The sequence below is a fragment of the Mustela putorius genome, unplaced genomic scaffold, assembly GCF_011764305.1.
Source record: "Mustela putorius furo isolate JIRA1106 unplaced genomic scaffold, ASM1176430v1.1 tig00000592_pilon_pilon_pilon, whole genome shotgun sequence".
NCBI classification, from domain to species: Eukaryota; Metazoa; Chordata; class Mammalia; order Carnivora; family Mustelidae; genus Mustela; species Mustela putorius.
The window spans coordinates 6,611,503-6,632,903 of NW_025421426.1; the positions used below are offsets into that span (position 1 = coordinate 6,611,503).

Here is a 21,401-nt window from a genome sequence, read left to right on the forward strand (position 1 = left end):
CCGACGTAGCCTCTGAGCTCCGCCGCGCGTCTCCAAGGGGCTCGGTGCGCGCGCGGAGCGCCTCTGCGGCCAGAGAGCGGTGTGGCACTTGGCAGACGCTCCCTTAGCGGCGGGGGCGGCGGCGGCGGCGGCGGAGCCCGCCGTCTGGGAGCCCCGAGGGCCGGCCCCCTCCCGCCCCTGGTCCAGCCTCCGCGCGCTGCCTCCGCCCCCGGCCCGGGCCGCCCGCCCCCAGTCCCGCCCGCCCGCCGCGCCAGGCGCCGGGCCCGCCGCTGAGCCCGGCCCGCCGGCGCGCCCCGTCCGGGATGGGGCGCCTGGACGCCTGAGTCGCCGTTCGGCGCGACCTTCGCGCGGGGGAAGCAGCCGGCGCCGCGCGGCCGCGTTAGAATGGAGGGACCCGGCGGTAGCGATCCCAGTGGCGACGGGGCTGGGGACGGTGCCCACCCGGACCCCCGGGTCCCCGGCGCCGCTGCGCCCAGCTCCGGCCCGTGCGCGGCCGCGCGGGAGTCGGAGCGCCAGCTGCGCCTCCGCCTCTGCGTCCTCAACGAGATCTTGGGCACCGAGAGGGACTACGTGGGCACCTTGCGCTTCTTGCAATCGGTGAGTGTCGCCCGGGGCGCGCGGGGACAGCCTCTGCCCCGGCTGCCCCGCTCTGTGGAGCGCAGGGGCCTCCAGCGCGGGGCGGTCCCCACAACCTGTGGCCGCGGTCCCTGGAGGGCGCGAGAGTCGCCTCAGGGGCGCCCTGGCGGGCACACAGAGAGATGGGGATATCCGGGCTCCTCCAGAGCTGGCTGTCGCCTCCTTTGCCATCGGTCCAAGCCCGGACTCGGGGTCTCCCATACTCCTGTTTCCACCCTGCACGCTGCCCTTTTGTCTTTTTCTTTTCCCCTCCCGCCTTTCAAATAGTTTTAAAATTAGTTACATCCGCGAGGCAGGGGCTCTGGGACCCAGGCGCCGGGAGCTTTCGCTCCTGTGTTTTTTTCCCCCCCGGGGGATTTCTTCGCCACCTAGTGCACCACCGACTATTCAACGGGACGGAGCCTAGACATCCTAGAGTCCAGCGCCCTTCAACCCAGAGCCCGGAAGAGGGACGGAGATCCCACAAAACCACAAAGAGTAGGACCCCTTTCTCCAGTGCACACGCTTTTGCTGGAGCTTGGGTACAGCGGGTTTCGAACTCACGACTTGCCAGTCCAGGTCCCACCCCCATCTCTGAGTGGCAAAACCACAGCGTCAGACTCTAAAATAACAGTCGAGCGCTTACTATGTGGCAGGCGCTTACATATGTCATTAGAAGGTTTAGCCTTCCAAGTGGCCTATGAAGTAGGGACGAGTATTGACTCCATTTTTTAGATGGGAAAGTTTAGCACCAGCGGGGTTGAGTAACTTGCCTGGAATCACACAGCTGGTTCATTGGAGGTACCGGGTTTGGACCAGGGCCGTCCCATCCGGTGCTCCAAACTCCAATGCAGAGCTTCTTTTTTTCTTTTTCTTTTCCTTTTCTTTCTTTCTTTTTTTTTTTTTAAAGTCCCCCTGTGAGAGGGAGGAAGGGGCCACTTCCCTACTCTCCTAGGAAGTGAGAAAAGTGGCCAGGGGGTGGAGGGGGTGGGCCTGGGGCCAAGCCTCGCTGGAAGTTAGGAGACTCTGAGGGCTTTAATCTCCGTGCCTCCTGCTGGGACCTCATTTACTCCCTTCTCGGCTCTAGGAAGTCTTTTAATCCTGGTTCAGGAAGAGCTGGGGGTGGTAGTTGCTCCTTAGAGATCTCAGAGCCAGGCTCTGCAGCTCCCCAGTCTCTGGGGACACAGAGGGAGCTTCTGGCATCCTCTGGGGTCCCCACTGGCTTGGAGGTCCAGCAGAGGCTGTGTGAGGTCCTAGTTCTAACTCAGGGAGGAGAGAGCCCTTCTCTCTGTGAAAAGAGGTGTGTGTATGTGTGTGGGGGGGCGTTTGGGGGGTTGGGGAGTTGTGTGGTGGCATTGAAAACCATTTGGCTAAAGGACCCTACTAGAAAGGCCTGTGAGAATAAGGCAGAGTTGGCATTTCTTTCCCATCTCTCCCTCTCTCATCGTTTAAAAAAAAAAAAAAAAAAAAAAAAAAAAGGAATCTGTTCAGTTTGAAGCTGGCAGTTTCTGATATAAAGAGGTAGACAGCTCTGATATCTCTGAGCAATGTCACATTCTCGGGAACTCGTTACTTCTCCTTCTGAGCCACTCCCTGCTCCTCAGTCTAGAAGCGAGAGAGGAAAGACAGACCAATTTTTATATTAATGGGTAAGAAAATATACCTCTTCCTCCCGCGCCCTCGCCTGGATGGTGTGGTACGTTTCAGAACAGATGCAGATGGTGTTGGAGTTAACTGTGGTTTTAGATTGTCCACTTGTAGAGTCTGAGGTTGCTGGAATAATGGAAATTGATTGGAAGTGACCATTCTTACTATTAAAGAAACAGGAAGGAAAAAAAAAAAAAGATTTCCGTACTTCCACGTGATTGAGTTCATCAGTTTTTGTTAGGATTGACCTGTCAGTTCTGAGATGAGCTGGTTCTTGGACCAGTCCTGCTCCCTGCCCTGGCCTCAGTTTCCCCACCTGTAAACCCAGGGGAGGAGAATCCAGACTGCTTTTCTGCCTTGCCCTTTTGGGTGTCCCCAGGCTGGTGCCAGCAACGGACTGATTGTGTAACTTGACCAGCCCATACCTTGTCTGTGAGCCGCAGGCGGCCTTTCTTGTTTTGCTCCATCAGAAATGGCCCCTAAACAACCCAAGACCTTTCAGTTTTGAAAATCCAGGGCTTAGCTTCAGGAACTGCTAATTACCAAGGCTTTCCACACAGTGAGGCTGGCAGCCTGCAGGTTGTTCTCTTCTGTCTTCCCACTCTCTCCTCCGAGCCTTTATACTTACTTAGTAAGGGAAGAAGGCTTGGTAATCCCTCCACGCTTCTAATTCCATGGGGCAGAGGTGGGTCTTGAAGGGCTGCCCTGCTCTTCCTGTGTCCCTAGTTTTAAGGTCCTGGTGTCAGTAGAAATGACCCAGAAATGTAGGAGATGCAGAAAGGCCAGCTCTGGGGTTCCTGTCCTCAAGGAGGGGACAGTCTAGTTGGTGGCAAAGTGGGTGTTTATAGAAATTGCACATAAAAGGCTGGGCTCTGGAGCTATACTGCTTGGCTTTGAGTCCTTGGGCTGTATGACCTTAGGCAAGTGGCTTAACCTTTCTCAGCCTCACTTTCATCATCTGTAAAATAGGAGATGATAATAGATATTATCTTACAGGGTTTTTTAAGAGGATAAATCAGTTGTATAAATATATATAAAGCATTTAGAACAGTGTCTGGCTGGTAATATGGTATAAAAATATGAGTTATCATCATTAATTATTCTTTTATATGATGACGAAATAATACCAATCATTAGGGTTATAGGATTCCAGCTTCCAGTGAGCAGGAGTAGTCAGGGAGGGCTGCCTGGAGGAAGTGAGGTGTGAGTCAGCGCTGGAAGGAGGACAGGGACTTTGAGTGGATTTCCTTTTGACTTATCTAAACTCCGGAACCAGTTTTTTTTTTTTTTTTTCCATTTTGTTTTGTTTTGATTTTTTTTTTTTTTAATTCCGGTTCTGGGGCTCTGCGGTTCCTCCAGAATCTCCCCATCTTTCCCCACTGCCTTCAGGAACTGTTTTACACCCCTCCCCACCTCCAAGGGGGACTGATGACTTTGGTGCCATGTTTTGTGTATGTTTATGTAAGAGGCATGGAAAGGCAAGGACAGCCCTCTTGTAGAGATGCTAGATCTTTCTTGGGGGATACCACAGAGATTGTGGGAGAAAATGCCCTGGGTTTTGACTCCGAATCTTGGATTTCAACGTTGAGAAGCTCTGGCTTTGTTGGGTGCTCCCTCTGTGTTCTTGGACAGCGTTATCAATGATAATAATGATTATAGACATCACCGTGTAGGAACTGACAGGGATGCATTATTTACGGTTCTGGGCACTTCACACGTATCAATTTATTTGATCTTTCCACTACCCATGTGAAGGGAGTGTTGTCATTACCCCACTGACACATGAGGAAGTTGTGGCTCGATAGTTGAAGTGGGCTGCCCTGGGCCATGTAGACAGCAGTGGCGAGATCTGGTCACAGCTCATGTCCCTAGCCACCTCACAGACTCTCTGGCTTATAAAGATCTTGGCCCATGATTTCTTAAGGTGGCAGAACTGGGATTTGAACTGAAGTCTACGGGACCCTGAGCCTCTGCCTATGCTTCCTGTGGTTATGTTGCCTCTGTGGCTCCTGTTCTGTCTTCAGCAGAATGGATAGAATGCTAGAAGAATGGAAGTGGCAGGCTGCCAGCTTCGTCCTCTGTGCTCAATGTCTATCCATGAGGTGAGGGTTGAGTGTGGGCCTCTGGACCCAGGCTGCTGGTGTTCACATCCTGGCTTTCCCCTACATTGACCACATGTGGCAATGGGCAGGTCACTAGCCTGCTCGATGCCTCAGTTTCCCCATCTGTACAATGGGAACAGTATAGCACCTTTGTCCTAAGGGTGTTTTCAGGCTTGAATAGCCTGACCTTGAAGCCATTAGTGCTGTGCCGGGCTCATAGTTGGTGCTTAGTATGCTATGGTGTTTTTTTTGGGGATGTAGTACAGTGGGAGTTAGAGGAGGTTGTCTGTTTGGGGTTCACAATCTTCCCCCATCCCCGCACTTAAAGAGGAGGCTATTGAACCTTGGGTCCACTTGTCTTTTGGTTGGATGGATTTGGAGTCCCTTCTTACAAGTGGGGACCTCCTGGGCAGGTGCCGGTGCATCTTATGATGGGTGTGCCAGCCGGGCAGTGGTGGGAAGGCAGGGAACCTGGGTGGATGGTAGAGAAACCCTTGGGTAAGTGTTGGTCAGTAGGCTCCTGAAGGGTCAGTAGACCCCCAGAGGGTAGGCTCGATCAGCTGCATCAGGGTCCCTAAGGATCTGGGGTGTCAGCAGAAAGCTCCCAGAATGCTTTCTGGTTCTGCTTTTTTTGGGGGTTAGGAGACCAGAGCTTCTCTTACTGGAGCTCTGCTTGCCAAAACAAGAAACTGTGGTTTTGTGTTGTCACTGTTCTTTTTTTTTTTTTTTTAAGATTTTTTTTTTTTTGCTCCTAGTCTCACACTAGAGAGAAATGTCAGGAGGTGTGTGGGGGGGCACATTTTAAATTCTGTAGTCGCTGAAACAGAGTAACCTACTCAGTGACTTTGGGGATTTTCACGACAGTGTGTTGCAAAAGGTAGGATGCTGAGAAGTGTATATAACACAATTTTGCTTTTGGAAAGTAAATGAGAATCATAACACATCCATGTCGGTCGTATGTATGACATCACAGGAGTTAGGGTAAAGGATACAGGGATGTGTATCTTGGGGAGAAAGGCAAACAGGAAGATGTTAAGGGGAGAAATCTCATTTGTAGTACTGTTTTCCTATGAAATTAGGTATATGCATGTGAATATATATGTTACAAACCTCTGACAGAAAGAATTGTATTTCAGCATAATTATTAGGGTGATGTAACAGCAACAATAACAATTGGCTGACACTTACGAAGTCCTAAATGTTTGCAAGCCCTGTGTAAAGCATTCTCTGTTATCAGCTCAAAAGTGCTAGGTACTGTGCTTCCCACTTTGCAAATGAGACGAAGGACCAGAGAAGCCAAGTCAGTTTTGCAAGGTCACACAGCCTGATGGAGCTGGGATTCAAACTTAGGGTGTCTGGCTGCATAACCCACACTCTTTACTGCTTTCCTGAACTGCCCAAGGTGATGCTGTGTTCATGACCAAAATTCACAGCCTTTGTGTGACCTCTGGCTGCCCGTACAGATAAGAATTAAGCCCAAAGGTCCAAATTATTGGAGCTTTAGGATGCCGGAGAGCCGAACAGCATTAGGAAGTCAGGGAAAACCTTCTGATGGGAAGAACCCCAATGTCAGCAGGAGTTCGGGGGGCATCTTGGTGCAGGGCAAACAGAGCCCCCCCCCCCACCCCCCGCCAAGGGAAATCCAAGAAGAAATTAGGCTGCTTTTCTCAATGTGCAGGTAGTTTGAGAGCACCTGCTATATAGTCTAGCGTTCTGGGTTAGGGAAGTGCAGCTGCCTGCAGGGCAAACTCTGCTCTTGTGCTGTGGAGAAGGGTGACCCAACAGAGATGCTCCAGTCTGTGCATTTGAATGAGCGCTTTCTGCAAATAAGCATTCTGGACGCCCGTTCACTATTGGTGGGTCGTTTCCTTCCTAACCATTTATCTGTCACTTAGAGAAGGATGGAGTTGGTGTCCCTAGCTTTTGGAGGCTTCAGGGCACCCCTCTCTTACAGGGTGTCCCCCTTTATCAGGCCACTGAGCAGAAGACCTGTTGAGCTTGGGCCACTCCCTCGGATCGAATCGAGAAACCCACATCCTCTTTGCTCTAAAGTGTGCCCCCCCAACCCCCGCCGGCTTCGGAAAGAGGTATCTCTGCAGCGGGTCAGGTCCACCGGCAGCAAAGCTTAACCTCTCAGATTTTTGTGATTTCTCTCCTCTAGCTCTCTGCCTGGAATCCTGGCAGGAGGCGAGTAATCGGCTGGACCTCAAACCAGTGTGCCTTGCTCCCCAGGCACAGGGCATGGCCCCAGCTGGTTCTTGCCCCAAAGTTTAGAAGCCCCTAGAGAGCGAGTGGTGGGGTTGGGTGGGGGGAGGGGAGGAGGGTCTGAAACTCCTTGTTTTGCAGGCGAGACCCTAGAGGGACCCCCTGCAGAAGTTGTGGCCCCCAGAGGGGGGTGAGCCATGGTTGAGGGTGGTGGCCCCTGGGGCTGGTCAGGGTTCCCTCCTGAGAGTTCTGGAAGAAGTTCCCAGGACGTTGTTTTAGCCTGGCCCAAAGGTCCGTCTTAAAGAGGTTCCACAGGGGGCATTTCAGCCTTCGCTGCTGGGCTGGGGCTAATCCCTCCATACTTTGACCCTTGGCTCTGCTGAAATATTGGGGCGGGATCACTGTCCGTTGTGGGGAGCTGTCCTGTGCGTTGTAGGCCTGACCTCTACCCGCCAGATGCGTGGAGCGCCCCCCTCCCCCCCCCAATTTGGCACAATCAAAAAAGGTCTCCAGATATCGCCACATGTCCCGAGTGACCGCATAACCCCTGGCTGTGAACCAGGGGACTACAACCTCCTTTGCCCACCGGCTCTGCTCTCACACCGTTTTAGGGCACTCACACGTGTGCGCAGGAACATAAGGCATCGCCGTGTCCGAGCGTCTATGTGCTTCCCTGAGTGGCGTGTTAGGGCTGCTCTTTTCATCCAGCCTTGTGTCTTGGGTTCATGGTTAGGAGCATGGATTCTAGAAGCCAAAGGGCTTGGGTTCGAATCCTGGCTCTGCCCCCGTGTGACCTTGGGCGAGTCCTTTTGCCTGCCTGAGTCCTGGTCTTCCCACCTGCAAATGGAGATGATCGGAGCCCTTAGGGGATTGCAGCAAGGAGCATAGTCATCCGTGGGAAGGACCTTCAGGGCCCAGCGCTGAGCCAAGGTCAGGGCTACCCTGGTACCTGCTGCAGGCTCTCCTATTATCTGAGACGAAGCCCCAAGAAGAAGGGAAGTCGTCCAGCCTCCCAGCCCTGTGTCGATTTTTTAGTTTATTTTTATTTTCTCGGCTCCTTGAGGACCAGGAGGGGAATCTGCCTGCTCCTCTTTTGTCCTGTGGTTGGACACTCAATCTGTGTTTACCCGCCTGCTTCCTTCCCCTGGGTGGGACTGACAGACGATCCCTTGTGTCTGGGCCAGGGGAGGCAAGGCTATTTCAGGCTGGTGGGACTAGGGCCACCAAAGTCTGGTGGAAGCAGGTGGCCACGAGCCACCAGAATCTGGGGGCCTGTATCTTCCCCTTCGCAGGGGGGTGGCAGGCGGCTTTTGGAAGGGGCTGTTCCCAGCCGCAGCAGCAGCAGCGAGACCAGGGCCAGAGGGGGCTGGGGGCAGTCGGTGCTTTCTTTCACTCATTCACTTCTTCATTCAATACATTGACACTGGGCCGGGTCCTGGCACATGGCCAGAACAAGATGGATAAGGCCTCTGCCCTGGTGGACTCTTCAGATAATACAAAGAGAGGTCCCTTGAGAAGGTGGTGACATATGGAATGATAACATTCACTGAGGACCTACTATGTTCTGTCGGGATTATCTTTTTGAGCCCTTGCAACAACTCTTGTGCTATTTTGCTGCTTGGGCAACTAAGACCCAGAGAGACAGAGTAACTTTCTGAAGTCTACTCAGCTTGGGGGTGGATGCACCGAGAAGGAAATAAAATGAGGATATGTTTGTAATGTGGATGGTGGCATCTACTTGAGATGGGGTAGTCGAGGAAGGCCTCTCTGAAGAGGTGGCATATGAGCTGAGTCCTGGAGTTGAGAAGGAGCCAGATGTAGAGAGACAGTCGAGAAATGTGTGTTCTAGGTAGAGCGGGCAGCATGTGCAAAGGCCCTGAGGCAGGATCAGGCTTGGCTTCTTTGAGGAACAGCAGGAGGTCAGGATGGTGGTGTTGGGGAGATACATTGGTGTGGTATGGGACTCTTGCACCGTGAGCACTTTGGGTTTTATTCTTAGTGGGGGCAAGGAGCCCCTGGAGGGTTTTTAGCAGGGGTGTGGCATGGTCTAATTGATGACCTGAAAATCATACTGCACGGGGGTCTTCCCAAGATCTCAGCAGCTGCCTCCTGCCACTGGCCTTGACACTTGTCCAGGGAGGAGAACCATACCTTCCCCTTGCCAGGCAGATCCCCAGACCCTGTGGGAAGGCGGCTTTGTGACCCAGGTCTATTTCCACCCTGTCTGGGTCTCAGCCTCCCTGTGAGTACTATGTCGGAGCTGACCACACCCGATGAAGACTTTGGGTTCCTGTCGATGGCCAGGGTGCTGCTGGTGAGAGGGCTGTTTATTTATGATGGGTCTCTGCTTCCTGTGATAGAGGAAGGCACCCCCGGTTTCTGTTCAGGAAACTAATTTGCATGATTAAAAGCTGTTTGGCAGCACCTTTGCCTCCACTGGACTCAGAGGCTCCTTAACAACACTTCCCTGAGTGGTGTCAGCTCTCACCTCTGCCCGATGGTGGCGGGGAACGTATTTTTCAAACCCACTTCACAGGTGAGGAAGACTGAGGCACAGAAGGAAAAGCGACTTGCCCAAGGACACACGGTCGAGAAACATCCCAGACTGTTTAGAGTTGTCTGCTCTGCTCTCCCCTGGGCCTGCTCCAGTCTGTCCTCCACACATAGCCAGAGGGGTCCAGTCTGAGCTTGAGTCCGTCCATGCCGCAGCCCTGCTCAGAGCCCTCCTGTGGCTCCCGCCTCCCTCAGAGTAGAAGCGAAGTCCTTGGGATGGCCTGGAGGGTCCTGTCTCCTCTCCTGTTAGTCTCTCTCTTTCTTTCTCATATAGTTTTTTTTTTTAATCGAGATATGATTCACCCGTCATAAACCTCACCCTTTCAAAGCGAGTGATTACTGAGTTTTGAGTATTTTTGCAAAGTTGTGCAATTTTCACCACTACCTAATTCCAGAATCTCCTTTCGCTCCTACTCCCCCCCCGCCCCAAAGCCACTCGCGCCTTTTCTTCTGCTTCATGGTCTTCTCACTGGTTCTGCCTGGGATGCTCCCCCCGCCCGCCCCCCTTCCCTGTGGCTCACTCCGGCCTGTTCCCGGGGAGGTCTTTCGCTGACCACCTGCTTTTCAGAATTAAACTCCAGCCCCATCTCGCCACTTCCTGTCTCCTTCCCCTTCCCCGCGGGGTTGTTCTCCACCCCCTGACACACTGGATGACTTACCAACCTCGTGTGGATTGTTAAGTTTCAATTCTGGGACGACAGGGCATTTCTGTCTGTTCCCCTCATGTCAGGCACCAAGAACAGTGCCTGGCACATAGTAGGTGCTCATTAAATATTCGTCGATGGAAAGCATTTGCTTTTCCTCTGAATACATGTGTATGTTTTCTTATATAAAAGGATGTAATTGTCTTGATTGCTATAACAGCTAAATACTTTTGTGCAGACTTTTGGGGACCTGGGACTAAGTCTCATGCTCTCAAACGTGAGCAAAGGTGGGGTGTGGGCTGAGGGTCCTGGTCTGCTGTGTTTGCTCATCAGTCCCTACCACCCAGCCCTTGTCAGCTTTGGCCAACGGAGTGGATGAGTGAAAAGGAACTGAATGAGGCACAGTCTGGTTCCTGCTACTTTCTTAATGAGTGGCCTTGACTTTGGGGAGCGCAGAGCCCAGTGTGGGGAGTGGCTACAGACTGTCCAGGTGTCCTTGGCCTCCTGCCTTTACCACACTGGGAGGGCAGAGGGAGCTCTGTGTGGTCTCTGCCGCCAGCCCATGGCTGGCCAGACTTGCTGGGTGGTTTTGAAGATTGATTTCCCCTTGGTCACAAATATAATAAATAAAGTGGCAGGGTAAGTGTCAAAAGCACATTCCCTTCTGTCCATTCAGCCATCATGGAGCCAAGGATGGTAAAATGTTTTACGTATATACCTGGCTATAGGTATTATATATTTCTGCATGGGTGCAGAGGTCTAGACACAGAACCCTTGTATGCCGTGTTTATGGGCAACATCATACATTTTTTTTAAAGTTAATTTTTTGGTAACTTTTTATTTTGACGTGTCCAGTCCAGAGCAGCCACCCCCCTCCCCATCTCCCCTTCACCCAGACTCACCAATCCTTAGCTGTTGGCTACATTTGTTTTTAATCCTCCCCTTCTCTTTCCCCCTCCTACCTGCCTCCCTCTACCCCAATTGGTGCATACGCATGGCGCATGGCGTGTGCACACACGTACATTGTTACATTTATTATGATTTTTTAAAAAAAGATTTATTTATTTATAAGAAAGAGAGAGAGAGAACATAAGCAGGGGGAGTGACAGGCAGAAGGGGAGGGAGAGGCAAGCTTCCTGCCAAGCGGGGAGTGTGACATGGGGCTTGATCCCAGGACCCTGACATGATGACCGGAGCTGAAGGCGGATGCTTAACTGACTGAGCCACCCCGGCGCCCCTACAATTATTATGACTTTGATCCATTTGGGAATATTGCAGATGTGATGCCCCTAAGTCATTCTGCGTGTTACCGCTTAAGAACACAGACGTTCTCTATGTTCTCATAGCACACTGAGCAAAATCAGGAAATTTAACATCGAGAATAACTTACACAGTCTATGATCTATATTCAGAGGTTTTCCCAGCAGTGTCCTTTGTATCCAGCTCCCCTCCGCTGCCGTCCCCATCCCAGGGTCCAGTCCTACCGAGGTCTTGTCCCTTTGGTGATTTTGTGTGTGCTTTTGACCCCTTGTGTGGGCAGCAGAAACTCTTTGCTAAGATGTGAGTCTGTCAGTGCTTGTCTTCGGCCACCACTTCCCAACTCTGGGAGCTGGGGCAGGAACTCTTGGGCCTCAGTTTACTTAGCTGTCAAATGGGGAAGTTGCTTGTTGTATCTTCACACACATTTTACCAGGCGTTTGTTGCGTGCCTGGGCCAGCTGTAGATGCTGGGGTACTGCTGTCCAGTGCAGACAAGCATGCGGACCCTTGGGGAGGCTCCCAGCCCTGTGGTCCGTGAGGAGAAAGGCTTCGCTGGCCATGGTGCTGGCTGTGCTGGCTGGGGGGAGGGGGGCGCCTGCCCTGCGTTGGCCATCTTTGCCCTCATCACACTCACTGTAGAACTGTGGGCAACGAGGACTCTTCCAAATAAGCAGTGTCACCTTTTGTTACATTTTGTCCTTGTTCGTTGCATTTGTTTTGGTCTGGGGCAAGCCCACGGCCCACATGCACAGCTTTCTTCTCTGGCCTCTTCTGGGGGGTTTCTCCCAGGCTTGCCCCAAGCCTTCTTCGTCACCAGGCCCCTGATGGCTTCGTAACGATATGTGGGGGCTTCGTAATGAAACGCGGGCTCCCCACTGCCCAGGTCGGATCCTGGCTCCTTAGTGGCTGTGTCATCGAGGGCCATCTGCTTCACCTGTGTGTGCCTCCGTGTCCTCTCTCCTGAAATAGTGCTGCCTTCTCCATCAGCGGAGGAGTGAGCAGAGGTAAGATCTGTAAAGCTCACGCAACTGCCTGCACGGGGTAGGTGTTTCACGTATTAGCTAGAATTCCACTCATTCTGCTGATACAGTGTGAAATATTATGTGAATACAATTATTATTATTCACACATTCTTCCTCTTCTTCACACATTGTTATTCAAATACTATTATTATCATTATTATTAAATTATAATTTAATGAAAATAACAATATTTTATTTATTTGAGCGGGGGCAGACTCCCCGCTGAGCAGGGAACCTGACGCGGGACTTGATCTCATGACCTGGGATCACAGCCAAGAGTCGGAGGCTCAACTGCCTGAACCTCCCAGGCACCCTTGTTGTTATTATTACTTAAACATTCCTGTTAGATTGAGCGCCTACACGGTTTCCAGTTTTCCAAAGTGGTAGACCATGTGCATCATCTTTGTTCAAGCTGCTAGTTCCCCATCCAGTAACTGAGGGCTGAACAAGCCTTGGCTCAAACCTTTCGGTTTTTACTAACCCAGAGAAGTCACTGGCAGCTAGTGAAGTTTTAGAATCAGGTTGTACGAGCTGGAAAAGACCAGACATCATTTCATGCATTCATCTCATTTTTCCAGAAGGGGAAACTGAGTCTCAGAGCTGTTCTACGCCTGACTTGGCTCAGGCTCACCAAGTGAGCTCGTGACTGAGACAGGATTTGAACGCAGGTTTCCTGGCTCCTGTCCCATGATTGTTCTGCTTTTGCCCAACAGCTAAGACACCATGGAGGGCAGAGGGAAGCTTCAGAGGGAGGCTTAAGTTGTGTCCAGATGAGTCAGAGGGCCCCCGTGTGCCCTGGGAAACATCACTCTCAGACTCTTTGACACGAGGACCCCTAAGTGTGAGGTGTATGTGTTGGGGTGGGGGGGGCCCACGTTCTGTCCCAGGTCCTGTGCTCGCTGCTGAGGACATAGATGTGATAAAAACAGAGCTGCTTACTCTCATTCAATGTCCATGGGGCCATAAAACCTTGGGTTTCCAGCTGAAGGTCCTCTTGCCACATCAGGCCAATAAATAGATTTTGTTAGGCCTGTACAGTGTTTGAAAATTTTTTATTAGTTGCCAACATTGAAAAATCAAGACATTTCATACAAAATCTTACTTCTGGCTTTTAAAAAAAAATTTTTTTTTTTAATAAACATATATTTTTATCCCCAGGGGTACAGGTCTGTGAATCACCAGGTTTACACACTTCACAGCACTCACCAAAGCACATACCCTCCCCAATGTCCATAACCCCAACCCCCCCTCCCCCCAGCAACCCTCAGTTTGTTTTGTGAGATTAAGAGTCACTTATGGTTTGTCTCCCTCCTGATCCCATCTTGTTTCATTTATTCTTCTCCTACCCACTTACTTCTGGCTTTTTAATCAGAAAATCTATTCACACCAAGTTTACATTCCTACAAGCAGGGCTTGGCTGGAGCTGAATGGCAGCAGTTTTCTTCACTTTGCCACACTCCCCATTCTTCCCTAATGTCCCTGAAATTGAAACCAGGTGGTAGTTGCCATTTATCATTATGCTTGCACTGCTGTTTTTTTTTTTTTTTTTTTTTAATATATGTAGAGTTCAGAGGACAATGAAATATTTTTTCTAAACTTTGTATCAGGTGGAAAATCAAAAGCCAAATAAGGTCATGTGTTTAAAGAAAAGTAGGATGTGGCTGATTTCTCTTTGGAAGAAAGATGTGTTTACTAAGTAAAAATGTGTCTGACAAGCAGAAATGTGCTCTTCTGTGAGGAGGCTGCTCCCATCCAGACCCAGTGCTGTACCTGCCGGCTGGCCATACGCAGTTGAGTTTGACACGTGTGTTCCGGTTTGGGGGGGGTGGTCCCTCGGGCTCGGCTCCATGAGCAGACATGGAGAAGGGGGGGCACCCTTAGGGTGATTCCATTACCCCAGCTCCTACCTCCTGGGGCCTGCGGGCAAGTCTCTCTTCTTTTTTGCAACCTCAGCTGTTCAACTGGAGATTCCCACATTTGTCTGTCCTACTTCCCGAATCTTGTTCTCAACTTAGATGTCGTTGGGAGGCCCTGGGGGTGCAGACCCCAGAGAGGAAGCAGTGGGTTCCGGGAGGGATGTGAGAGGGCCTCCTCTTGGACCGGAGGGCCCTGATGGCACCCCCGGAAGGCTCCCCGTCCTCCTGGGCTGTGCAGCGCAGCAGTGCCCCCTCCCCAGCCCCCGTTCTCCCACATCTCTGTTTTGAGAGAAGAACCGCAAGAACGCAGACAAGAACGGTGACAGGACGGCTGTTGCCGACACGGGAGCAGCACATGCTGGTGGTTAGCGGTCCTTGGCTGCAGGTGACCGGAGGCCCCACTCAACTGCCTCAGTGCCGGTGGGAATGGCTTGGCTGGTGTCAGGGAAGGGTCTGGCCTTTGTCCTGGAGTGGACTCGGATTGGCTGCCTTGGGTCATGCGGCCGTCCTTGACCGAGTCAGGGAGACTCAAGAGTGGCCAAGTGTGGGTGAGGGTGCCCCTGTTCCCCATGGCAGTGAGGGAGCATTAACTTGGTGAAGGAAGACCCCAGGCGCTGGGACCGGAAAAAGGGAGGGGGCCTGCGTGCCAGGTGGGAGCATCTCTCCTCGTCTCTGCTGGTGCCTCTGTCCCAGTTTGGAAGCCAGACTGGAAGCTGTTGCCTTCTCCTGAGTCGTCAGTTCCCGGTGAAACCTGTTGTCACTTGGCCTGCCTGTCGCGTCTCACACGGCTTTTCCAATTCCTGCCTTCAAGACCTGGTTCATACTCTGCTTCCTTAAGAGGTCTTCCTTCTCTGTCCTGGCTCTTTCCATGGATCTAATAATAGTACCAGTGTCCATAGGTATGGGGTGGCTGTGCTCAGTGGACGTGTCTCAAGCAGTGTGGCTTCCCGGAACCTGGTAGGGAAGGCTGCCTATGTTGCCTAGGTTACCTATTTCATACACGAGGAAACAGAGGTTGAGAAGGTTCAGCAGCCTGCCCAGAGTTACACACATCCTTTTCTCTTCTGGCAGACCCTGCTGGGTACATTTTGTCTTCTCTGAGGCCACACAGCCTGGGTTTGAATCCAGCCTCTGCCCCTTCTAGGTATTGTCACCTGCGGAAAGTGACTAAACCTCTGTCTCTGGGAAAAGAACATTCCAGGCACAGGAAACAGGAAGTGCAAAGGCCCTGAGGCAGGAACATGTTTCAGGAAGGAGGTCAGCATGGCCCCAGCAGAGTGAGCCAGGTGGAGAGTGAATTGGAGGTGAAGTCAAGGAGGTAGCAGTGGGAGTAGGGAGGCTGGTGGCCAGATCAGGCAGGGCCTTGTGGGCCACTGTAAGGATTTTGCATTTCACTTTGAGTGAGGTGGGGGTCTTTGGGACTTCTGAATTGTGGAGGGACAGAATCTGACTTGGTTTTCCCAGGGCCCCTTTGGCTGCCAGCAGAGAATGGACTGTAGAGGGGCAGGGTGGAGGCAGAGGGAGGAGGCTGCTGTGGTCGCCAGGGAGAACAACATGGCAGCTGAAGCCTGGGGTGTTCTGTGGGTGGTTAGAAGTTACTTACTTGCCTCTTCTTTGTGCCCCTGTGTTATTTAGAAATTGTGTGACATTGGGTCCTGGCTTTATCTGATTGAGTCTCAGTTTTCTCATCTATAAAATGGGGTTAATGATGTGACCTCTCTTATCAGGCTGTGGGGATCAATTATATGAGGTGATGAATGCACAGTGCTTCCCGGCGTGCCTGGCACGTCATACAGCTCAGCAGATATTCATGGAATGAGCCAGTGAGCGAAGGATGGGGAGTTTGGGGCCGCTCCAGCTCTGCCCAAAGCATCTACCCCTAAGGTCAGCCCCAGAGTGGGAAGCATCCCCCGATTCCACTCTCCTCCTCCCCACACACGGAGATTTGAATGAACAGAACCCAGAATGTTCTGGCAATAGTCACTCCCTCTTTCCTAGTGACAAAGGCATCTTTGTTATGTCTGGGTGTGAAATCCATTTCAGAAGTGAGGATAGTGCGGGCTCAGGAGTCAGCTTGTGAGGATGGGAAGGGGCTTGGGAGGAAGGCATCTCGGGACCCAGTAGATGGATCATCCTCTGTCCTTGTTTGGGTCCAGAATGCTCTTGAATTGGTATTTTGTGGAGTGAGAGCTTTGTGGACGTTTCTGCTGACTAACCCGGCAACATTACCTTTGGTAGCGTTACCACTGGCTGTCTTTGACACACACAAAGTGATAAAACCCAGTGCTGGTATGGCTGCTGGGACAAAGGCATTTCCATATGATGCTGGTGGGAGTGTTGACGACTGGTATCTCTTGGGACAAATAGTCTGGCAGTGTCTTTAGAAATAAAAATACCCCCCCCCCATAATATCCTTTAATTCAGTTCCTTTGGGAATCTCCCCTATGGAACCAAGAAACAAAGCATGTAGAAGCGTAAGTTACAAAGATATTTATTTCAGTTTTGTTTATAAATGGCCAGAGAAAAGGGGGGCATGGAAGCCACATTAACAGAGAAAATTCTGACTAAGATTGTTGTTTATTCATGTGTTGGGATATCAGGCAGCTGTTGAGAAGAATGGGCTTGATCTCCTCTTGACAGAAAGGGCTGTACGTGCTGTACTGTTCAGCACGAAAGGGTAAGTTGTGAGTCACATGTAGAGTGTGATCCCAATTTTGTAGAAAAGATACGTACAATAACACTAGGGCACACACCAGAAAATTAACATTGGGGGTCTTGGGCTGATAATGAAGAGGGGTGCAGAGAAGGTATTTTATTTATCTTTGTATTTTTTTTTCATTGCTTAACCGGTTATAATTAACACATTATTTCTCAAATTTCTCAAATTAAGATAAACTAATTATAATAAAAAAATAAAGATGATTCCTGACTTCTCACCCACTGTGAGACCTGTGTATCTGTAATATTGGGTCAAAGACAGACTGCTGTGGTGCTTTGGGAATCAGGATAGTGGGGTGGTTGGGGCCCCTTAGGTTACACCTGGGTCCCGGATTTGAAAGATGGACACAGATCTTTTCCTTTATGGAGCTGACGTGCTGGTCGGCCTCGAAACTGTACCTGGGACAGCAGTTTGCAGAGAAAGGCTGTTTTTGCCCCCGGCCTCCGTGGCAGATGTTTGTCAATGTCTGCAGACATTCTCGGCTGTCACAGCTGGGAAGGCAGGGTGCTGCCGGCATCTCGTGGGTGGAAGCCAGGGTTGTCGCTGAATGTCCTGCAGGGCCTGGGACAGCCCCCACAACAGTGACTTGGCCTGAAACATCAGAGGTGCCACGGTTGAGAGTCTGGGGTCGATTTGTTGTCTGGCCCAGGGGGTTTTAGCCAGTCTGCCGCACTGATGACATTGGTGTCTCTGTATCGGACACGCATCTGATGGGCAGGGTGATCAGAGTCCAGAGAGGGACCCCCGCTGAGGTAGAAGCAGGAGGCCCCGTCCCTGGGCTCGGGGCTGATCTGCATGTCCAGGAAGAGGGAAGACCTGACCCTGGGGACACTCTGGGGACCCCGTCCTGAGTGTGGTTTTGGCTGCCTTTCTTGCCTTTCAGTTCGGCGCCTGCGCTGTCCCAGCTGCTTTCACTGTGGCACCGTGGGCCAAGACGTGTCCTCCGCCCCTTCCCCACATGTCGAGCCTTTGTCACACCTTCCATGCTGGCAGCTGTGGAAGGCGGGGTAGTGGTGGTTGGGGGGTGCTTTTTTTTATTTCTGCTCATAAAAAGCCATGTTTCACAGCAGTGTGTCGTGTCTGCAGCCTGGGACCTGTGTCAGGCGGCTCTGCCAGCTGAGGTGGCCCTCAGAGCCCCTTGCATCAGCTTCGTCCCTCTCTGACCCTCAGTTTCTCAGTGGAGTAGTGGAGTGGGGTGGGGAGCGAATACCTATCCTGCTGACCTCTCTCAGGAGCAGGGGGCTGTTGCATGTGGAACTGCTTTGTCCCCAGCAATTAATTTCAGAAGGAGCTGATGTCATCAGGCCTCTCTGTCACTCTCTTTCAGGGAGGTGGCGGGCGCTGGAGCCCAGTGGCAAGGAGATGGAGATGATTCGTTCCCTCTCTCCCTTCGTCTTTCGTCTTTTCTTATTCTTCTGTGGTTGAGGTCCTCTTGTTCACTCGTGATAAATGTCATCCCTTTGTCGACGTTTCCCAAAAGTCTATTTCCCGTGCTGACCTCTGCCCTGACCTCCGGGTATCTATATCCCGATGACAGAGGGCATCTCTGCTTGGGTATCTGGTGGGCATCACAGACTCTGCGTTTTCTCCAGCTCACCCTGTTCAGGGGCCCCTCCGGTCTAGTTAGTGGCCCCTCTGGCCTCGCACGTACTCGGGCACATCACTGGAGCTATCACCACTCTGCTCTTTCCCTTGTATCCTACATTGGGAAATCCCGTTAGCTCCACCTTCAACAACTCCCCAGAATCCGGCCACTCCTCATACCTCCACAGCAGCCGCCCTGGTCTCTGCCACCATTGTCTCCTGCTGGGACTGGTTCAGTCACCTCCTCCCTGGTCCCCTCTATCATTGCCCCCTGAGAGGTGGTTCTCCACAGGCATCTTATGTAAAGTCACATCACATTCCTCTGCTCAAATTTCCCCATGTTTACCTCTCTGACCTTATCTCCAAACATACCTAAGATAGTCCAGCCCCAGGGCCTTTGCACTTGCTGACTGCATGGTCCAGAGCATTCCTCAGGTATCCATGTGGTTTGTTACCTCTTTAGGTCTCTGCTCAGATATCTCACTTTCTCATTGCAGCCTTCCCTGACCTCCCCATCTAAAAGTTGCACCTCCTCCCCGTGCTCCCTCTCCTTTCTCCGTTGCATTTCTATTTTGCTTACTTGTTTGATTATTGTCTACTCACTCACTCGAATTTGAATTCCTGGAGGGCAGGGATTTTTATCTCTCCTGATCCCTGTTGTTCCCAGACCTAAAATGGTACCTGACACCTAATGGGAACTCAGTAAATATTTGTAAAGGAAGGAAGACCATTCATTTGCTGTCCCTTATATCCTGAGATTATGTTATATACACGGGCTTCTGACATAGAATATATGGACACCAGGGACAGAGCTAAATCGAACAATGGTGTGTGTCCTCAAGGAGTTCCAGTCCAGGGAAGAGAATGGACACAAAAGTAATGACAGTTCCGGGTGGTAAGTGCTTTAACAGATACATCAAGATATATCAGGACTCTTTAGATTGTAAATGACAGAAACACCAAAGGGTCCCAAGTTTTAAAAAAAAAAGAGAAGACTTATGGGTTCACTTAGGAGTAATGGCTTCAGGTGTAGTTGGATCCAGGTGCTCTCTGGCTTCACTCTTAGGTCATATACCCATCCCTGAACCAAGGGTTGCCCATCTAGGAGCCCAGAGCTCTGACTGGTCAGGCCTGGGGTCGTATGTTTGTCACTGTAGATGGAGGTGAGGCTCAGCTCCTCCATAACCAAGACAGGGACTCAGGATGGCTTTCTGGGAGCTGCCGAAAAGGTGGATTTCCCATATATTCTCAATGATTTTGGGGATATGTGGCCCTGTGTATTGCAGGTGGCTGGGAGCAGAGCGGGAGTGCTGCAGGTTTCCTTGTGACAGGTGGCCCCCTGCCTCTCCCCTCACACCCCTCCTTTGCCCCCTCGCCCTGCACTTTATAAATGCTCCTGGCTCTCCGCCTCTCCACCATCCTCCCTTGCCTGTATCACAAAGGGGCTCCAGATGGTGCGGCTCTCGGGGAGTCTGCCATGCAAATCTGTGAGGTTCCTACCCCCCTTCTCCCTCCTCTCCTGCATATGCTGACTGTGGGCTTCTCCGATCCTATTTTGGGCCCGAGGGAGGAAAGATGCTCGGGGTCCCTGATTGGGCCTGGGACTCTTTCTAGCCCATGGTGCTGCGAAGCCATTACTTACCTACTTTGGCCTTTTGGTTCCCAGGGATGTCCTGAACCAGACTGGCCTGCTGTTACTCACCCATCCTGGGTCTAAAGCAGGATATCTCAAATTTTACTGTATATTCAAACCACCTGGACACCTAATTAAAGTACAGCTTTTGGGTCAGCAAGTCTGGGGGGAGGGGGTTGAGAAGCTGCATTTCAGATGGGCTCCTGGGAGGTGGGAGGCATGTACTGCCGGCCTGGGGGGGTCTATAGTACGTTCTGAGGAAAGCAGCTCGCCCCCTCCCTGTGCCTGGCTCAGATCCCCCTTTGCTAGCTGTCAGGCCTGCCTGTCTTGAGCCCTTGCCACAGAGGGAATGGATGATTCACACACCATGTTGGACCTACTTTAAGCTCTAGGAATCTTGTTTTCTGCTGTCTTTGTACTGTCAGCAACTATCATTTAAGGTCTTACTGTTACTCCAGCCAGGTACTGGGGAAGCAGCCGTGAACAAAACAGAAAATCCCTGCTCCCCTAGAGCTGACGTTTAAGTGGGGAGAGATGGACAATAAATAAGGAAAACCCTGCAAGTGACAAGCCCTATGAAAATGGCCGCACCGGGATATGAATTAGAGTGTTGGGGGCTGTTTTTGGATTTGACGATCAGGATGCAGGCCCATCTGATGTGGTAGGTGACTTGAAATGGGAACCTGAATGCTGAGAAGCCAGGCATGGGAAGAAAGGCAGGAGGCACTCTGTTCCAGGCAGAGGGAACCCCCGTGCAAAGGCCCTGAGGCAGGGATGAGTTTAGTGAGTTTCAGGACAAGGCAGGGGCCAGTGTGACTGGGATAGAGTGAGTGAGGGAGAGTGGGTGGGAGAGGAGATCTGAGCAGCATAGTGGGAACTGCATCCCATAGGGCCAAGGTGAGGGGCTGGCGTTCTGATGTAAGAACAGTGGAGGGTTTCAGGCCAGGGAGTCCCATGAGTGGCTTTTCTCTGAGAAGAAAACCCCTGACTGCTGTGAGGAAAGTAGTCTGGAGTGGTGAGACGGAGAGGAGTGGCAGGTTCAGGATAGGAGTAAAAAGCCAGTTTCCATGGAGCTGAAACTGTGGCCTTGGCTCTCACCTACTCAAGGGTCACACTCCATTGGGTTCCACTAAAGGACGGTTTAAGGACCCTGCTGGGAGCTGCCTCGTGGCTGGTCTGGGCTTGCTTCTGAGGAAATGGCTGATGTTGGGGGTCCAGGGGGTCCCCTTCTCAGAGCTTGTCTGCCAGTGGGAGAGCCCGGCTGGCTGGGCTTCTCAGAATGAGGTCTTTGACGTCACTGACCCATACAGAGTTGCTGAAAGAGGGGGCGCGCCTTGCCCCACTTCCAGAGTTTCTACAGAAGACTGCACTGCTCATGATACTAGTAAGTTCTCCACGCTGCTGCTCAGCAAGTCCTTCCAGTGGACCAGCTCGCCTATGTTCCGAGCCCTGCTCTGGGGGGGGACCTCATGGGATGACCTATAGCTATAATCCCTCCAGGG

At 51.8% G+C, this 21,401-nt stretch overlaps 1 protein-coding gene across 3 annotated transcripts in view; it reads left to right on the forward strand.

The window, feature by feature from the left end:
• Positions 1-237: 237 nt before the first annotated feature.
• Positions 238-21,401, forward strand: part of PREX1 (phosphatidylinositol-3,4,5-trisphosphate dependent Rac exchange factor 1) — a 176,521-nt gene continuing 155,357 nt past the window's right edge. For all 3 annotated transcript variants that reach the window (XM_004746244.3, XM_045082121.1, XM_045082122.1), the window contains exon 1: positions 238-597. In XM_004746244.3, the coding sequence (XP_004746301.1) occupies positions 385-597 (213 nt within the window). In that variant the 5' untranslated portion in view covers positions 238-384. The remainder of the gene's footprint in view (positions 598-21,401) is intronic.